We start from the raw sequence: 19,844 nt of genomic DNA, 5'->3' as shown, positions 1-19,844 counted from the left end.
ACATTTTTAAAAATCATTTTGCAAAACTGCCCTCTCATTTTTATCAAAGAATACACATGTAGCCCCAAATGTCTCTGATCTTAGAATTGTGCTCTCCAGTTATAATGCCTCCTCATTCTTCCGACATTATAACATTTCATGTCTCTCAGCAGCAGGTTTTCTGTACTATCTATCCTTCTATTTCATCAGTCTGTCATTATCTCCCACAAGTCTACAACTAACCCACTCATCATTCCTGTATACCATAGAAACATGGAAAAAGATGCAGGAGGGGGCCATTAGGCCCTTCGAGCCAGCACCACCATTTATTGTGATCATGGCTGATCATCCACAATCAGTAACCTGTGCCTGCCTTCTCCCCATATACCTTGATTCCACTAGCCCCAAGAACTCTAACTCTCTTTTAAATTCATCCAGTGTAAAATCAGAGGGAAAGTTTAAAGGAGATGTGTGGAGCTATTTAATTTTTTTTTACACAGGTACCTAGAATGGTCTGCCAGGGGTGGTGGTGGAAGCAGATACGATGGTAGCATTTAAGAGGCTTTTAGATGGGCACATGGCTATACAGGGAATGGAAAGATATAGATCACATGCAGGTAGAGAGGATTAGATTCATGTAGAATGAATACTGGCACAGACATAGGCCAATGTTCTTGTACTGTGCTGTTCTAATTTCTATGTTCAGATTAGTACCTGGAATAGCTGGTTGCATTATGAAGAAGGTTGGAGCCAATGGACGTATGCTCAGTGGAGTTTAGAAGAGCGAGCCTGGATTTGATTGAAGCATCTAAAATCCTGAGTTTGGATGTGGAGAGATTATTTCATTTTATGGGAGAATCCAGAACAAGGAATCATCTTTTAGAAGTAAGTGGTTGTCCATTTTAGGCAGAGATAAGTGATTTCTTTTCCATTTCTCTCGGAGGGTTTTTGTATATTTGAAACACTCATCCTTAAAGGGTAGAGGAAGCAGAGTCTTTGAATATGTTTAAGGTAAAAGTACATCCATTCTGGATAAATGAGGGTAAAAGGTTTCCAAGGGTTTATGGGAATTTGGATTCGAAAGTAGAATCTGATCAGCCACTGCAGAGTAGGTTTGATGAGCTGAGTGGCCTTTACCTATTCCGGACTGGCATCTTCACGTGTAACTGTTGTTGTCTAGACCTCTCCTCCCACCCCGTTCAATTGAGCCATCTATGGTGCTAAGGCCATGGCTCTGCTGCATTCCCCACGGCAAATCTTTTTCCCCCCAACAGTACTCAGAAATGCTGTTATCAGGTAACTGAACCATCCCACCAACAACTAGAGAGCAGTCATGAGCTACTATCTACCTCATTGGAGACCCTGGGACTATCTTTGATTGGACTTCACTACTCTTTATCTTGCACTAAACGTTATTCATGTTATTCCCGTTATTATGTATCTGTACACTGTGGACGGCTCAATTGTAATCATGCATTGTCTTTCTGCTGACTGGTTGGCACGCAACAAAAGCTTTTCACTGTACCTGGCTCGGTACATGCGACAATAAACTAAACTAAAATGAATATGTTAAGAGTACAGGAAACGCATCATCTATTCTCTTTTGGTGTCTGGCAGTCACCCTTTTCCCTCAGTGTTTCCCTCAGTACTCCCTTGAGATGTATGATGAATTAACATTTCTAGTAATGTGCTCTCCTCAACACTCGTGATGAGCTTGATGATCTTCCAGATGAGGACGCTTCCTTCACCTTGGTTGTCCTGGAACGGTAAATGTCCTGGACTTCCCATGTGGTAGAGAATGTGCATTTTACAGGTTATAGTGCTCTGCCCTAGCTTGATTTTAATGGATAAAGGGGGTTCTTAAAATATCATAATTATTATATTGGAGATACAAGAGACTGCAGATGCTAGAATCTTGAGCAAAACACAAAGCGCGGGAGGAACTCAGTGTGTCAGGCAGCATCTGTATGGGGGGAATGACAGGCAGCAAAGCGTGATGTAACATTCCCTCCAAAGATGCTGCCTGACCCACTATGTCCCCAGCATTTTTTTGTTGCTCATAACTATTACATTACTGCTTTGAAACATTATGCCGGTGATTAACAATATGCTAATGGAACTTGAGAAGTGCTGTGGCTGATAAAGCCAAGTACTGAGATGGATGAATAAAATGTCTGCGGTTTGCTTGATAACATGAGGAGGTCTTTGAGAATTGGTTGAATTTTCCTTTCTGAGATTAAATATTTGAATTGACAGCACCGTGTCATCATGATAGAACAAATAAAATCGTGCTATTAAAAATCGGCGCATTCTAAATTGAATGGAAACTTTGAAATTGTATGGCTGCATATAAAATAAAAAATATTTTCTGCCCTAATGAAGGGAAAAGCAGCTCTTTTCCAACCAATGGGCAAAGTTCTTCCAAAGGCAGAATATCTACCATCAGTGAGGGAGGTTGAGAGGTTGATGCAGATTAGAACTGCATGAACATTATGTTCTTGTGTGTAATGCAAAGGATCCAAGATACTTCACTGTTGTGATTATCAAGCACAGCTAAATCAGACTTTCCAAAGAATGCACTGAGTCATGCTAGCAGACCAGAAATCTGATAAAATGTGTAGATTTTTAGGAATATCTTCAGAGGGGCAGCAGAAGGAATTGAAGTTGAAGCCGACACTTGTGGAGGAGCAAAGAAAATCCAGAATTGAAGTGCAGTTATCATGGAGAATTGGTGTGTGGAGATGGTAACGAAATTCTGTTCATGACATGAATTCATACATCGTGCTTTGATGTGCCCAGAACCAGTGTCTGGAACTAACATTAGGTTATTTTAATGTGAAAATATGAGCTGTTTGATGTGAAGTTTCTTCTGCCAGACCTTGTTTAGTTCTATGCTACATTCTTCCACTAACCCCTTATACTTTGATTCCTTCATATCCAACATTCAAGTCTATCTTCAATGTACAGTGCCCCTCCATAATGTTTGGGACAAAGGCCCATCATTTATTTATTTGCCTCTGTACTCCACAATTTGAGATTTGTAATAGAAAAAATCACATGTGGTTAAAGTGCACATTGTCAGATTTTAGTAAAAGCCATTTTTATACATTTTGGTTTCACCATGTAGAAATTACAGCTGTGTTTATACATAGTGCCCCTATTTCAGGGCACCATAATGTTTGGGACACATGGCTTCACAGGTGTTTGTAATTGCTCGGTTGTGTATAATTGCCTCCTTAATGTGGGTATAAGAGACCTAGTCTTTCCTCCAGCCTTTCCATCACCTTTGGAAACCTTTATTGCTGTTTATCAACATGAGGACCAAAGTTGTGCCAATGAAAGTCAAAGAAGCCATTATGAGAACGAGAAACAAGAATAAAACTGTTAGAGATATCAGCCAAACCTTAGGCTTACCAAAATGATGTGTTTGGAACATCATTAAGAAGAAAGAGAGCACTGGTGAGCTTACTAATCGCAAAGGGACTGGCAGGCCAAGGAAGACCTCCACAGCTGATGATAGAATTCTTTCTATAATAAAGAAAAATCCCCAAACACCTGTCCGACAGATCAGAAACACTCTTCAGGCGGCAGTTGTGGATTTGTCAATGACCACTGTCCACAGAAGACTTCATGAACAGAAATACAGAGGCGACACTGCAAGATGCAAACAACTGGTTAGCCGCAAAAATGGGATGGCCAGGTTACAGTTTGCCAAGAAGTACTTAAAAGAGCAACCACAGTTCTGGGAAAAGGTCTTGATGAGACAAAGATTAACTTATATCAGAGTGATGGCAAGAGCAAAGTATGGAAGAGAGAAGGAACTGCCCAAGATCCAAAGCATACCACCTTATCTGTGAAGCACAGTGGTGGGGGTGTTACGGCCTGGGCATGTATGGCTACTGTACGGATGATACAACTGCTGATGGTAGCAGCATAATAAATTCTGGTGTATAATAGGCACATCCTATCTGCTCAAGTTCAAACAAGTGCCTCAAAACTAATTGACCGGCAGTTCATTCTACAGCAAGCCAATGATCCCAAACATACTGCTAAAGCAACAAAGGAGTTTTTCAAAGCTAAAAATTGGTCAATTCTTGAGTGGCCAAGTCAATTACCCGATCTGAACCTGATTGAGCATGCTTTTTATATGCTGAAGAGAAAACTGAAGGGGACTAGCCCCCAAAACAAGCATAAGCTCACGATGGCTCCAATGCAGGCCTGACAGCATCACCAGAGAGGACACCCAGCAACTGATGATGTCCATGAATCACAGACTTCAAGCAGTCATTGCATGCAAAAGGATATGCAACAAAATACAAAACATGACTACTTTCATTTACATGCCATTGCTGTGTCCCAAACATTATGGTGCCCTGAAATAGGGGCACTATGTATAAACACAACTGTAATTTCTACATGGTGAAACCAAAATGTATAAAAATGTCCTTTATTAAAATCTGACAATGTGCACTTTAACCACATGTGATTTTTTTCTATTACAAATCTCACATTGTGGAGTACAGAGCCAAATAAATAAATGATGGGTCTTTGTCCCAAACATTATGGAGGGCACTGTATCAGTGATTGAGCCTCTGCATCAATCTTGGATAAATAATTCTAAAGATTCGCCATCCTCTTGGTGAAGGGGATGCAAATTACAGAGGCAACCACTTCCCTCTTCCCTACCAGGCCTTCAAAATCTTGGCAAGACTCGCTAAGCTGGTGGAAGATAATCTCTTTACCTGGCTGCATTCAACTCTGTGCAACTTGGATACAAAGATAGTAATTCACAAACTGCTTTGGCAGTGCCTACCCCTCTCCCATGAATTGTGCTGAGCGAAAAGCGATCCAAATTGTGAAACAGGTGCGTTTTAAACTATGTTCTACATTTTTTTAACGTATTAGAAACATAGAAACATAGAAAATAGGTGCAGGAGTAGGCCATTCGGCCCTTCGAGCCTGCACCGCCATTCAATATGATCATGGCTGATCATCCAACTCAGTATCCCGTACCTGCCTTCTCTCCATACCCCCTGATCCCTTTAGCTACAAGGGCCACATCTAACTCTCTCTTAAATATAGCCAATGAACTGGCCTCAACTCCAAAGACGTACAGGTATGTAGGTTAATTGGCTGGGTAAATGTAAAAATTGTCCCTAGTGGGTGTAGGATAGTATTAATGTGCGGGGATCACTGGGCGGCACGGACTTGGAGGGCCGAAAAGGCCTGTTTCCGGCTGTAGATATATGATATGATATGATATGATACCTTCTGTGGCAGAGAATTCTCCACTCTCTGTGTGAAAAAAAACGTTTTCATCTCGGTCCTAAAAGACTTTCCCCTTATCCAGTTGAATCCTGGATGTGTGAGTCTCGTTGTGGTGAGAAGCGACTCAGAGAAAACCACTGTTCGTGCTCTGATGACTGCATCCAGAAGAAGGATTGTTGCACTGACTACATCTCGATTTGTAAAGGTAACTAGCAAAGAGGGCCCGTTGGGCCCGTCCCCACACCCCCCCATTCTCTCCTCCCCAGCCCCACTCTTACACTCCCCACACCCTCCCCTTGTGCCCGTCCTCAGAGTTTCCATTGTAACCGGGAGTGGGGGAGGGAGTGAAGGGGGGAGGGAGGGAGAGGGAGGGAGGGAGGTGTGAGGTGTGGAGGGGGGAGGGAGCGAGGGGGGGGAGGGAGGTGTGGAGGAGGGAGGGGGGGAGGGATGGGGGGGAGGGAGGGAGGGGGACCTCCCCTTTTCCCAGTACCCCTATTTCCCCCACCACCAAGCCCCCTCCGGACGACCCCTGTTGTCCCCCTCCCCATTCCCCATTCTCAGACCCCGCCACCATTCTCTCTCCCCCAGACACACTCTTACTCTCCCCCCTTTCCCCAGCACACCCCTTTCCCCTACTCTCTCTTTCCCCCAGCACCAACAGGTCCCGGGGGGGGCGGGGAACGCATCAGTGAAAGTTCCGGGGGGGGCGGGGGAGCGCATCAGTGAAAGGTCCGGCGGGGGGGGGGGGGGGGATAGCGGGGAGATGGTCTCCCGGGTGTGGGAGAGAGGAGAGAAGCAAGGAGAGAGAGGAGAGGTGAGCCCATACGCACAGACGCACAGCAGCTCCACGCTGAAAGCCTTCAATAAATCAGCAGGAGGGGGGTTGCGCGAGTTTTTTTTACGGCAATTGAAAAAACGGCCGGATTTTTAAAAAAAACTTAAACCTCTGTAACTTAAAAAATACGCGACCGAATCGAATAAAAAAATCATTTTCCAGCAGCGTTCAGCGTGGTGATTAAGGTGGTGCAAAAATCATGGCGCTACTGTTGACTTTTTTGCCGAAATCAGCCGAAAAATCTGACAGAAAAAATATCTTGACTTTTAAACCTCTGTAACTTAAAAAATAAACGACCGAATTAAATAAAAACATCATTTTCGGCAAGCGTCCAGCGGTGTGATTAGGCCGTGCAAAAATTGTGGTGCTACGATTGACCGTTTTGCCGTAATCAGCCGAATCATTGAAATATATAGACAAGCGCCCCCTTAAAAACCTTCAATAAACCAGGGGGGGGGGCAGCGCTTTAAAACCTCTGTAACTTAAAACATATGCGACCGAATTAAATAAAAATATTATTTTCCAGCAGCTGTCCGCGTGGTGATTAAGGTGGTGCAAAAATCGTGGCGCTACGTTTTATCGTTTTGCCGTAATCAGCGAAATCACAGATACATACATAACATATATTCACAAGATCTGACTTTTAGTATAATAAGATAATAGAGTTAAAAGGCAAAACGCACCTGTGTGAAATGATGATGCTTAAATTAAAACACAGAAACGTCGAAAATAGGTGCAGGAGTAGGTCATTCAGCCCTTCGAGCCAGCACTGCCATTCAATATGATCATGGCTGATCATCCAAAATCAGTTCCTAGGATGGCGGGACTGTCATATGAGGAAAGATTGAACAGACTAGGCTTGTATTCACTGGTGTTTAGAAGGATGAGAGGGGATCTTATAGAGACATATAAAATTATAAAAGGACTGGACAAGCTAGATGCAGGAAAAATGTTCCCAATGTTGGGGGAGTCCAGAACCAAGGGCCACAGTCTTAGAATAAATGGGAGGCCATTTAAAACTGAGGTGAGAAAGAACTTTTTCACCCAGAGATGTGAATTTGTGGAATTCTCTGCCACAGAGGGCAGTGGAGGCCAAATCACTGGATGAATTTAAGAGAGTTATATAGAGCTCTAGGGGCTATCGGAAACAAGGGATATGGGGAGAAGGCAGGCATGGGTTATTAATTGTGGATGATGAGCCATGATCACCGTGAATGGCAGTGCTGGTTCGAAGGGCCGAATGGCCTCATCCTGCACCTATTTTCTATGTTTCTATGTTTTTCCCCATCTCCCTTGATTCCTTTAGCCCCCAGAATTGCACTGAAATTGCAATCAACTCTGGTATTAATCCCTTAACATTTCTATCTTTGGCTTAATCTGTGTGATTCTAATTCGTTGTGTGTAATTGTTTGACTGTGTTAAACATTTTGAATTTATTTTCCATTGCGTTCTCAATATTTTGTTAAGACTTTATAATTTGTCTGCTAGATCCTTAGGTAAATATATTCATAGAACACTCTAAGTTGCCTCAATTATTTCTTAAATTCAGAACAAAAAAAATCTATTTTTGATCTGCTGGAACTATAAGACAGTGTCCGTGTCCTTACTGTTCAGAAATAACAAGAAAGGGAATGAAGTGGCAATCATTAATTGGGAGGGGTAGGTCAGTTATAGACAGAATAGAATGGATGGCGATAAGATACTGCAGATGCTGCAATATCGAGGACCAAAAACAACTTGCTGGAGAAGGTCAGCGGGTCAGACAGCATCTATGGAAGCCACGCACATCAATGTCATGAACCCTGCATCAGAACTTGAGAATGGAATTATTATAAGGGCAATGGATGTCATCTGATGGTAATGGTATAATTGGAACAAAGAAGGTTACTATCAACATTGAAACATAGATTAAAATGGATATTCTTGCTATTCTGTAACTGAATTATCAAATTGTTTGTGTCTTGTATGAGTGATTGGAAGCAATGATAGAAATACTCGCCTCATTGACTATCAGTAATGATAGAAAGATGAAGTTAAAAACACGGGACAGTGACAATTTATTAGATCTGTTCTGAAAGGTCATTGATCTGAAATGTTAACACGTTTTCTCTAGCGACTGATGCTGAACAGACCTGCTGATCTTTTTCAACAGAAGATAGACACAAAAAGCTGGAGTAACTCAGCAGGACAGGCAGCCCATCTCTGGAGGGATGTTTTGTTTTGTTGGGTGACGTTTCAGATCAAGACTTGTTTCCTTTTTAAAACATTGGAAATATTTTGCACTGGGTTAAATCAATATTTTTAAAAGTCAATGAGTTTTAGTATTGAAACAGAATAGTTAATGATTTGACAAAGTAGATTTATGCTTGAAAAGTAGTTATTTAATTAGGAAGGAATTTGTGCCAGAATTAATCAAAAATATTAAAAAAAATAAACTTTCTTACTTTTCCATAGGTGAAAAAAGCTGGCTTCCAGACGATTGTGAAGATATTGCGACACCCCAGTGTCCAGCAGGGTAGGACATCTCTGGTTCTTTAAGATTAAGCCTTGATAGAGTGGATGTGGAGAGGACGTTTCTACTAGTGGGCGAGTCTAGGACCAGAGGTCATAGCCTCAGAATTACAGGATGTTACTTTAGGAAGGGAATGAGGGGAAATTTCTTTGGTCAGAGGGTGGTGAATCTATGGAATTCATTGCCACAGAGGGCTGTGGAGGACAAGTCAATGGATATTGTTTTATGGCAGAGATAGATAGATTCTTGATTAGTTGGGTGTCAGGAGAATGTTGCTAGGAGAGATAGATCAGCCACGGTTGAATGGTGGCGTAGACTTGATGGGCCAAATGGCCTAATTCTGGTACTAACACTGTGAACATAAACAGTTAGGGCAATTCATGGGAGTTCATAGTAGACCATTTATTACTGAGATTTGAGTCTGATTTTACTCCAGAGAAAAATTTGTTCTTGTAAACTACAAACATCATAACTGATCTCATGCAGAAATCTCTGGTAGACACTGATTTGTAAAATTCAGCTATGCAAAATCCCTGGAAATAGAGATAAGAAACATAAACTAGTATCCTAACAAAGTCCACACAAGGCCAAGAGTCGAGAGTGTTTTATTGTCATGTGCCCCAAACAGAACATTGAATTGAACAACAATATAGAGGCCACATTGAATGCCCGCCTCAGGTTATAATTGCAAAGTTGTTAATGAGTGTTGCTTGAGCAGGAAAATTGAATATTAATCCATATAAGTAGCCAAGACCATATCATTCAACTATATAGAGTTCAAAGATGTGTTTGGACATGTGCCAGTCAGAATTATTGATTTGCTTATCTGACTGGCATGAGTGAACTTTTTTCATACGTTTCGGAGTTTACCTAGCCACTTTTCTCAATAGTGCAATTTTATAAATGCCAGATTTGCTAAATTACGATTTTCCAAATTGTGCCGATGAGGCTTGTACTTTTTTGATTTTTTATTTGTCTAATCCCTTAATCACTATACTGGCATATTCTGAATTGGTGTGTAAAGCAAGATTGTTCATTACCTGGCTCCCATCTTAACCACTCAGAATTGAGTGAATTATTGTGCCGTGAAAATATTTGGCGATATCAAAAACCTTTAATTATTATCTGGTCCTTGGTGGCTCGTCTGTTGAGCAAAGCTTTATAAACACACACACAGCCACACACACAGAGACACACACACACACACAGACACAGACACACACACACACACACACACACACACACACACACACACACACACACACACACACACACATAATTTGTCTCTCGATGTTCTGTGTCATAGTTACTGTGCACAAGATCCTGGCTACATCTTTGGTGCCATGCTGTAGACTGAGGCAATACTAAGATCTGTGGATTCTGTTTTTAAACCTTGGCTGGAATATTATAGACCATGTAGCAAGAAATAAGAAGTGAGATTGGAATGGATCCAGGCCTGAGGTTTGCCTACACAGCTGAAGATTGCTGGGGTTCGGGGCTTTTTAGGGTGGCACAGTGGCGCAGCTGATAGATCTACTGCCTCATCGTGCCAGATAACTGGGTTCGATCCTGACCGTGGGTGCTGTCTGTATGGAGTTTGCACATTCTCTCTGTGACTGCATAGGTTTCTTCCAGGTGCTCTGGTTTCCCTCCCACATCCCAAAAACATGCGAGTTTGTAGCTTAATTGGTCTCGGTAAATTATCCTCAATATGTGGGCTGTGGATGAGAAAGTGGGGATAACACAGAGGTGGTATGAATGGGTGATTGATGATTGACATGGACCCATTGGAACGCATGGCCTGTTTCCATTCTGTATCTTTCAATCAATCAAAAACCTGTATTCAACATTTTTTGTTTAAGAGGAAAGAACCTTCTGGGTTCTCTGACATTTCTTTCTTTAATGTTTCTCAAAGTTTAAAATGAAAAATGTAAGAAGTGATAGTAGGAACAGATCATACTTTGAGTGCCTTTTAATTCTCAGACCTTTCCACCATGTGCACAGCTGAAGTTACACATCTGATGGAATGTTCACTTGCCTGGATTAGTGCAGCTCCAACAATACCTCAGAAATGAAATCCCATCCAGGATATAGGAGCCCAATCTACTAACACCGCATCCACTACCTTAAATACTAATTGTTTTCATGGCTTTGATTGCACTGTGTACTCTTAATAAAATGTAAACATGTCATTCACTCATGCTGCATCAACAGCACATCTCAAACCCTCAATCTTGCCACCATGAAAGACAAGGCACCAGGTGTATGTAAACAGCACCACCTACAGGTTTTCCTACTAGTTGTACATCATATATATTGGTCTATAAACATCAATGGGGCAAAATCCTGGCATTCCCACATAAAAGCAGTGACAGGGTATCTTCATCAATGCACCGAGGCAGCTCAACAAGATCATTGAGTTCTATCTTCTTGAGAAATTAGCAACAGGCATAAACTATAGCCCCTCGAATGATGCCTATCCTCTATATGAAAATAAAGCATACCACTGGCACAGGGCGGCATGGTGGCACAGTGGTAAAGTTGCTGCCCTATAACACCAGAGACCCACATTCAATCCTGACTATGGGTTCTTTGTGCAAAGTTTGTACGTTCTCCTCATGACATGGGTAGGTTTTCTCTGTCATCTCCAGTTTCCTCTCGCACTCCACAGATGTACAGTTTTGTAGGTTAATTGGCTTGGTATAATTGTAAATTGTCCCTAGTGTGCATAGGATAGTGTTGGTGTGCGGGGATCGCTGGTCGGCGTGGAAGGGCCTGTTTCCGCACTGTATCTCTAAACTAAAAACTAAAATCTCACCAGCTAAAACATGCCGCTTGATTATTCTCAGTTAATTTTCAATCAATTCTTCCCAATCCAACCTAACATATCAATATGTTGTTACAGAATTTTTTTTCTGGAACCTTTTTGAATGCGTTTAAAAAAAATTAAAATACCACTCCATTTTCATCCTATACTCTCAGTATATGGGGTGAATGTTATCCAGAGCCTGACGAAAGAGTAACAATCTTATTGGGCCACATGTTAATGGCCTGGTGATGAGCCAGATCCAGATGTGGTGGGCCGGTCCTACCCTTAGGTTTGTGAGTCATTTTTAACAGCTTTGAGAAAGCACTGATGTTAACTCATTTTTTAAATGTAATTATAAATCTGGTATAGGAACAGAATAGCAATTTTATTTTCATAAATAGAGCTTTAAGATCATTGGGGGCAGGATACAATGCAGAATGTAAAGCTTAAGATTTCTTGGTCAGAACTGCAGAACTAAATTGCAAAAATTCTTATGTAGTTTATATGATGCCAATAATAGAGTACTTTGAAAGTTGCTAGCAAAAAATAAAAATGAGGAACTGCACAAATTGAGCAGAGATGGGTTGATCCCATTCCTTGAGGGATATTTCAAACCGCTGGCTCTCCGTTGAGATACTCTGGTATTGAGCTGCAGGTTTGTCCAAAGCTGTGGTCTCTGCCTCACTCTAGGTGTCAGGGGACATGTCAGGGTGTGATCCTCTTCTCTGCCTACAATCTAGATTATTTCATGTATGTGTAACCATGTAAATTAAACAAGAAATTTGAAACAACTCCGTCAAACAAATGCGATTTGGAATATTAACTGATTATTAAATGTAGACTTTGATTTTGTAGGCAAGCGCCTAAAACGTTCAGTCACTTGGAGCTTTGCATATTCTGTTTTGTTATCGTGCTGTCACCTCTGAAAGTTGACATGCTCCCTGGATGATGTATTTGGATGATGTATTTAAAGCAAGGTCCTCTTTAGAAATTGTAGACCATTATTTTCTCCCTATATTTTAAATAGTCAGAGATTGTTAATTATAGAATGCAAAATCTATGGTATCCTCAGAATTAATGATCATTACATCCACATTAGCAGAGCTTAATTTAGCCGTGACCTATAGACTCGGTTCCTATAGTGCAGAATTACTGAGTGAAGTCCAGACCATTCGTTGGGCAAAATGGGAATTGGCTCCTATGAGAAATAATGGAAAAAAAACTGGATTTTAGCAGGCTTGGGGCTGATCAAGATTACAGAAAATTGGAGAGCTAAGGTACCGCACAATGGCGCAGCTGCAGAGCTGCTGTTTCACTGCACCAGAGAGCTGGGTTTGATGGGTGGATCTGTGCGGAGTTTGTACCGTGTGGGTTTTCATCGGGTGCACCAGTTTCATTCCACACCCCAAGAACATGCAAGTTTTTGGTTAATTGGCTTCGGTAAATGTCCCCGAGTGTGTAGGATGCCTAAGTGGGATGACATAGAACTAGTGTCCAAGTGTGTTGGCGTGGACTCAGTGGGCTTAAAGGCTTGATTCCCCACTGTATTTCTAAACTAAACTAAACAGTGGAAGGATTTGAAATGAAGCTGAAAAGTAGTCATTCTGAGTGCCACTGGAGCTCAAGGAACAAAGTATATTTAAGTCATTCTGTTTAAGTGATCCTGAGAGGCTGCTTAAGAATGGTATTGTTTGCAGCTTGTGTGACACTGCAAGGCAGTCTGATTATTATGCCCATTTGGGAAATCTAGAAACAATTTTCAAACATGAGAGAGCAATAAAACACTTGTAGCTTAATAATCAATTTTATTTTTCATGCAATGTGAAGAGTGCTTTGGTTGTTTCACATTGAAATAAAATCTTCTGTGAAGATGGGTAATGAAATTCAATTTCAGAGTTAGATTTGTTATTGTCTTACACATCAGGGTGCAATGAAGTTCCTAGTTCACATGAAGCTCTCGAGAGTAAACAATCTATAAAATAATGCATCAATAAATACACAATAGATGTAAGCAAAAGAGCAGAGTGGTGCAAAGATGTATTGCAATTTGAAGTGTAGTTTAGTTTGGAGATACAGCGTGGAAACACGCCTTTCGGCCCACTGAATCCGCACCGACCAGCGATCCCCGCACATTAACACTATCCTACACACACTAGGGACTATTTTTACATTTTCTCTAAGCCATTTACCAAAAAACCTGTACATCTTTGGAGTGTGGGAGGAAACCAAAGTTCTCTGAGCAATCCCACGCAGGTCACAGGGAGAACGTACAAACTCTGTACAGACAAGCACCCGTAGTCAGTATTGAACCCAGATCTCTGGTGCTGTAAGGCAGTAACTCTAAGTCCAAGTAAAACAAAAAAAACTAAAATTCTAAGCAGAATAACCAAAACAAGTAGAGTGAAGAGTAAGTGGCAAGGGAAGGTGGATGTAATAGAGGTAATTTGTTCAGGATTTATTCTTGTGTAGAATTCTGGGCTTTCAGACAGCTGTCTCTTTTCCGAGATGGTCAAAGAGAGAAACGGGAATGCTCAGAGTGGCAGGCATCCTTGAAGATAGTGCTCGTCTTCCTAATGCAACACAAGGTTAAAAAGGACTGGATAAAATGAAGTGACAGGCCTATGGTGGACTGGGTGGTTCATTATAAAATCCTGCAACAATGTTAAGCTCAGTGTACATCCTACATGTTGATTTTTTTTAAAAATAGGTATACTCGGCCTCCTCTCATCCTGTTTTCGATGGATGGATTTCGAGCTGATTATTTTCAGAAGTGGAAGAGTCGCTTACCTGTTTTGAGTAAACTGCGTGAGTATATATCCAAAAGCTCTTCTGCTGCATTCCCTTCTGTCTTCTGCAAGTGCCTGTACATTGTAAGTGCGTTTTAGGGCCATTGAGCGATACAGTGTGGAAACAGGCCCTTCAGCCCAACTTGCCCAACATGTCCCAGCCAACCTGCCCGCGTTTGGCCCATATCCCTCCAACCTGCCCTATCCATGCACCAGTCTAACTATTTCTTAAACATTGGGATAGTCCCTGCCTCAACTACCTCCTCAGGCAGCTTGTTCCATACACCCACCACCCTTTATGTGAAAAGGTTACCCCTCAGATTCCTATTAAAATCTTTTGCCCTTCACCTTAAACCTATGTTCTCTGGTTCTCAATCCACCTTCTCTGGGCAAGAGACTCTGCGCATCTACCCAATCTATTCCTCTCATGTTTTTATACACCTCTGTAAGATTACTCCTTATCCTGCTGCACGTCAAGGAATAGAGACCCAGCTTACTCAACCTCTCCCTGTAGCTCACACCCTCTAGTCCTGGCAACACCAAGGATGGTGTGCACTTTTTTTCCTTCCCAGATTTATTTTGCACTGTTGCTGGAAATCTGTTGTATTGTGCAAAATGTCTACCATGCCGTAATCAGATATTCTATTCATTATTCCTCGACAAATGCACATTGATCATGCCTTGGTCAGTAGTACTTTCCTTGCAATCTTCTGCGTCTTAAATTAGTTACAATCCCGCTGTTTTTAGTGCAATAGTCCAGAGTGCCATTGAGAATGGAATAAAATTTGGATTTCTAAAAGATTTTTTACAAATTCATTTTCACTTCACAGATTACAAGGACTCAGTTTAATTCCAGTAGTTAGATTGAAAGCTAACTGTGACCAAGAAAATGGGCATCTGTACCAAAACAAATCAGCTTCCAGCTGTGTATTCATTTTAAAATATGAAAATCAAAGACCATACTGTGCAAAGAGAGAGATACGTTTGGTTGTTAAAGGGCCTCTTTGATCTGAATTGTTGACATTGCTTTCCTCTTTACCGAACTGTCTGACCTGCAGCCTGTTTTCAGTACTTGAGCCTCAAACTCTTGCATTTTACCTGCATGTTGTGCTTTATCCACACTGTAATAGTCAGTAACTCTCTTCTCACGGAGAGCCAAGGTTTGAAGGAAAATGTCCAATTCCAGTAACAAGCTAATAAATGTAGGCTAAATCTTTGGACACTGATGAAGGAGCTGTCCTTTGAATGATCGGAACTGTTTGGAATTTTGGGATGTAAACTATGTATGAAAGGCTTTTTATCATTAATCCTGAGATATATTTTAGTGGAGTAAATGTTTGATTTTTCTCAATTGTTGCATTCGTTGTGTTTGAATGCATGATTCACATTTTTCAACTTTGTTTGTAAAATTGTGGGCGTTTTAAATTTTGCTGTCCCTGAAGTATACTTTTCATTTATACATTCATTGAATAAGGATATTTTACAAGTTTAGATTAAAATGGATCTCAATTGTTTTTTTAATTTTCCTTCCTGGGTCATGGGTGTTGCTGGCAGCAACAGTGTAGTCTGCCCCAGATGCCCATGAGAAGGTTGTGGTATTCTTCTCAGGAATAAGGTATTGAGATGGAGGATCAGTGATGAATGCAATGAATGGTGGAGCAGATGAAGTTCCACGTAGCCTTCTCCTGTTTCAATTTCCATGGTTACTGAAGACCAAATGTCTGGTCTATTTTCAGAGGGCGGTGAATCTATGGAATTCATTGCCACAGTAGGCTGTGGAGGCCAAGTCAATGGATATTTTTTACAGGATGGATGGATGGATGGATGGATGGATGGATGGATGGATGGATGGATGGATGGATGGATGGATGGATGGATGGATGGATGGCTGGATGGATGGCTGGATGGATGGATGGATGGATGGATGGATGGATGGATGGAGGGAGGGAGGGAGGGAGGGAGGGAGGGAGGGAGGGAGGGAGGGAGGGAGGGAGGGAGGGAGGGAGGGAGGGAGGGAGGGAGGGAGGGAGGGAGGGAGGGAGGGAGGGAGGCTTGATTAGTAGGGGTGTCAGGAGAATGGGGTTAGGAGAGATAGATCAGCCACGATTGAATGGCGGAGTAGACCTGATGGGTCGAATGGCCTAATTCTGTTCCTATCATTTATGAACTTGTGAACTCTTTTTTTTTCACATTTCAAATTGCACACAGTGATCGATCACCACATCATGGTCACTTTGTTAACAGTTCCAGCTTTTTTAATTTGTTCTTCTCAGCCCAGGACCACTTTGTGTTTGCAACACAATATAACAACCAATTGGTTGTTAATAGATAATAAATCACATCCTAATTTGAAGCAAGGTCATCATTGCTGTGTCAACACTGAGCCAAAATCCTGCAATTCACTTCACAAACAGATATTGCGAGTACATTTATCAAGGAGATCTCAACAATTAATAATGATACAAATCTAAAGGCCAGAGGTCAGCCATCGTCTGTGGAGGGAATGGACAGATGACGTTTCGGATTGTGACCCTTCTTTACAGTTCCTCTGAACATAGACGCAAAATGCTGGAGTAACTCAGCGGGACATGCAGCATCTCTGGAGAGAAGGAATGGGTGATGTTTCGGGTCAAGACACTTCTTCAGACGGGTCAGACGTAGTCTGAAGAAGGGCCTCGACCCGAAACATCAATCATTCCTTCTATCCAGTGATGTTGCCTGGGCCGCTGAGATACTCCAGCATTTTGTGTCGATCTTCGGTGTAAACTCGCATCTGTAGTTCCTTCCTACACTGTTCTTCCAAATGTTCTTTTTTGCTCAAGATTTTAGCATCTCAGTACCTTGTGATTCCAATTAAATATAGTAGTTCCTTATCACCTTCTGTAGAATAATTTTGGATTGGTACCAAATACTTTCCTTGTCTCGCATGTCCAGATTATATACATGAGTTTAGAAAAAACCTGTCTGCAAAAACTCAAGATTCTTTAAAATTTATCTCCTGCATGTTTGATGTTATAACATCTTGAATGTGATTCAAAATCAAACAGCAGCAGTTCTAACCCTGCACTTTGTGCTCCCTCACTGGCACTCGGACCCCCATTGACATCGCTTCACCAAGCCCCTCTGCAAGCCTTAATACATGATGCTTGATTTCATCTACTGAGTACACTATGCATTTGTTCAGTAACTAGTAACTTCTGATAAATATTGTCATTCTAGGCATCTATCCAGTAGATACTCTAAAGAAATACATTTGTACCTCTTCCATACATATTAAACAATGATTGAAGTGTCAAACCTCTTAAGTGTAGGATCTGGCTGATAACTTGTGAACTTGCATTACGGCAAAGCAACCTACAAATATTCTTAATCTGTTTATTGTGTCTTTTGGCAGGAACTTGTGGTGTTCAAACTCCATACATGATACCAGTGTATCCAACCAAAACCTTTCCGAACCACTATTCAATTGTCACAGTGAGTAGAACTGTGTAGCTTTTGATATGCAATACAGTGCCTTCCATAATGTAACAACATTAAAAAGACATTTATACCGGTACATGGATAGGAAAGGTTTAGAAGGATATGGGCCAAGCGTAGTCAGGTGGGACAAGTATAAATGGGTCATCTTTGTTGGCGTGAACAAGTTGGTCCAATGGGCCCGCTTCCGTGCTATATGACTTTATGACTATGACAGGTCCAGATTCTCCAACCTCTCCTCAAAAGACAGTGTCCTCACAGCCAAAAACGGTGATAGAGACAGAAACATTAATTGCATTTTTAAAGTACTTGAATGTGGGTTTAAGAACCGTGGGTTTACTGATCTAATGCAGAAAGGTAGGATTAGGACAAATTGTTCTTCTTTAATTGGCAGAGGTTCAAATGGCTTCCTTCCATTTCATAATTATTTTTATGATCCCTAGGATTACAATATTTATTGGAAATTATTAGTTTCTGCGACAAATGCTACTCAAATAAATTTGATCAATTAAGCATCATTTCAATTAATTATCAAAAACCAATAAAGGAAACAAAAAAAGACTTAGAAAGACAGATATGAAGACCTACCAATTGTATATTATCTTGACAAATGTTCCAAAAGGCTTAACATACAAGTTCATTTTAAAAAGCTCATAATTTGAAAGAAGCCAGAAAATTAAGAGAAGTGTTCCAAAAGATGTAGGTGGCTAATAGGCCAGATTGCCAGGACATCATATGAAACTGCTAAGATCTTGCGTGCATTGCCTCCAACTCATGCATTCAATGATCGGAAAACCAAACTAGGACATCTCCAGACTACATGGAAAGCCTCGCGGTTGAGACTTCATAACAAGCCAAAATGATTTTAACCGCCAAATTATTTTCTTTAGCTAGGCTCGAAAACCATGAAGGAACACACTCAGCAAAATATATTCAGCGCCCTCCATAATGTTTGGGACAAAGACCCATCATTTGTTTATTTGCCTCTGTACTCCACAATTTGAGATTTGTAATAGAAAAAAAATCACATGTCAGATTTTAATGAAGGCCATTTTTATACATTTTGGTTTCACCATGTAGAAATTACAGCTGTGTTTATACATAGTCCCCCAATTTCAGGGTTTCACCATGTAGAAATTACAGCAGTGTTTATACATAGTCCTCACGTTTCAGGGCACTATAATGTTCAGGACATAGCAATGACATGTAAATGAAAGTAGTCATGTTTAGTATTTTGTTGTTACAGTGCTTGCAGCACCTGTTGCTGCTTCCATATATCCATCCCCCTCTTTGTGAAAAAGTCGCCCCTCGGATTCCAATTAAATCTTTACACTCTCACATGAAACCGATCTCGTCGGGTCCTTTATTCCCTACCCTGAGTAAATACCTATGCATTCATCCTATCCCCCTTATGATTTTATACACCTCTATAAGATCACCCCCCAGTTATCTGCACCCCAAGGAATAAAGTCTTAGCCTTCCCAACCTCTTCCTAAAGCTCACGTCCTCAAGTCCTGGCAACATCCTTGTAAATTGTCTATGCACTCTTTCCAGCTTAACTTCCTTCATACAGCAGGGTGACCAAAACTAAACACAATACAAACAGCACTGGGCCCAGCATCGACCTCTGATACACACCATTAGTCACTAGAGTTCTGAATGCTTCACAAGAACCTCACCAACATATGGGAACATTTTGACTTGGGCTAAAACTTTACAAAACTGAAACAAAAACCAGAGATCACCAAAATTAATCCCTTCAGGCAGGAGGATATTTCTGAGAGGCGACTTGATTGATACGTGTACGTTCTGGAGGAGTTTTTGCAGGGTGAATATGGAGACAATGTTACATCTTGTGGGACAATCCAGAACTAGGGTTGTCACTCGATTGAAGAAGAAATTTGGGAAATATTTTGTTGTGTAGAAGGCCCCGACCCAAATGGTCTCCTATCCACATTCTCCAGGGATGCTGCCTGTCCCGCTAAGTTCCTCCAGCAATCTATGTCTTTGTTTTGTAAACCATCATCTGCAGTTCCTTGTTTCTTCAATATTTTTGTTTCTCAGAGGATTTGTAACTCTTTTACTGAATGACTGCGAGAAGCAGAGTTGTTGAATATTTTTTTAAGGCCAAGATAGATAGATTCTTGATATTGAACAGGATGTCTTAACAACAGGGAA

At 41.2% G+C, this 19,844-nt stretch overlaps 1 protein-coding gene across 2 annotated transcripts in view; it reads left to right on the top strand.

The window, feature by feature from the left end:
* Positions 1 to 19,844, top strand: part of LOC144593638 (venom phosphodiesterase 2-like) — a 101,087-nt gene that overhangs the window by 37,667 nt on the left and 43,576 nt on the right. Inside the window, exons 3-6 of one of the 2 annotated variants that reach the window (XM_078399513.1) lie at positions 5,330 to 5,452; positions 8,537 to 8,597; positions 14,111 to 14,208; positions 17,584 to 17,663. In XM_078399513.1, coding sequence (XP_078255639.1) covers positions 5,330 to 5,452; positions 8,537 to 8,597; positions 14,111 to 14,208; positions 17,584 to 17,663 — 362 coding nt within the window. The remainder of the gene's footprint in view (positions 1 to 5,329; positions 5,453 to 8,536; positions 8,598 to 14,110; positions 14,209 to 17,583; positions 17,664 to 19,844) is intronic. The other variant, XM_078399511.1, reaches the window with a different exon arrangement.

This window comes from Rhinoraja longicauda, chromosome 5 (assembly GCF_053455715.1).
Source record: "Rhinoraja longicauda isolate Sanriku21f chromosome 5, sRhiLon1.1, whole genome shotgun sequence".
In the NCBI taxonomy this organism is placed as follows: domain Eukaryota; kingdom Metazoa; phylum Chordata; class Chondrichthyes; order Rajiformes; family Arhynchobatidae; genus Rhinoraja; species Rhinoraja longicauda.
This window is presented reverse-complemented; position numbering and strand designations above follow the sequence as displayed.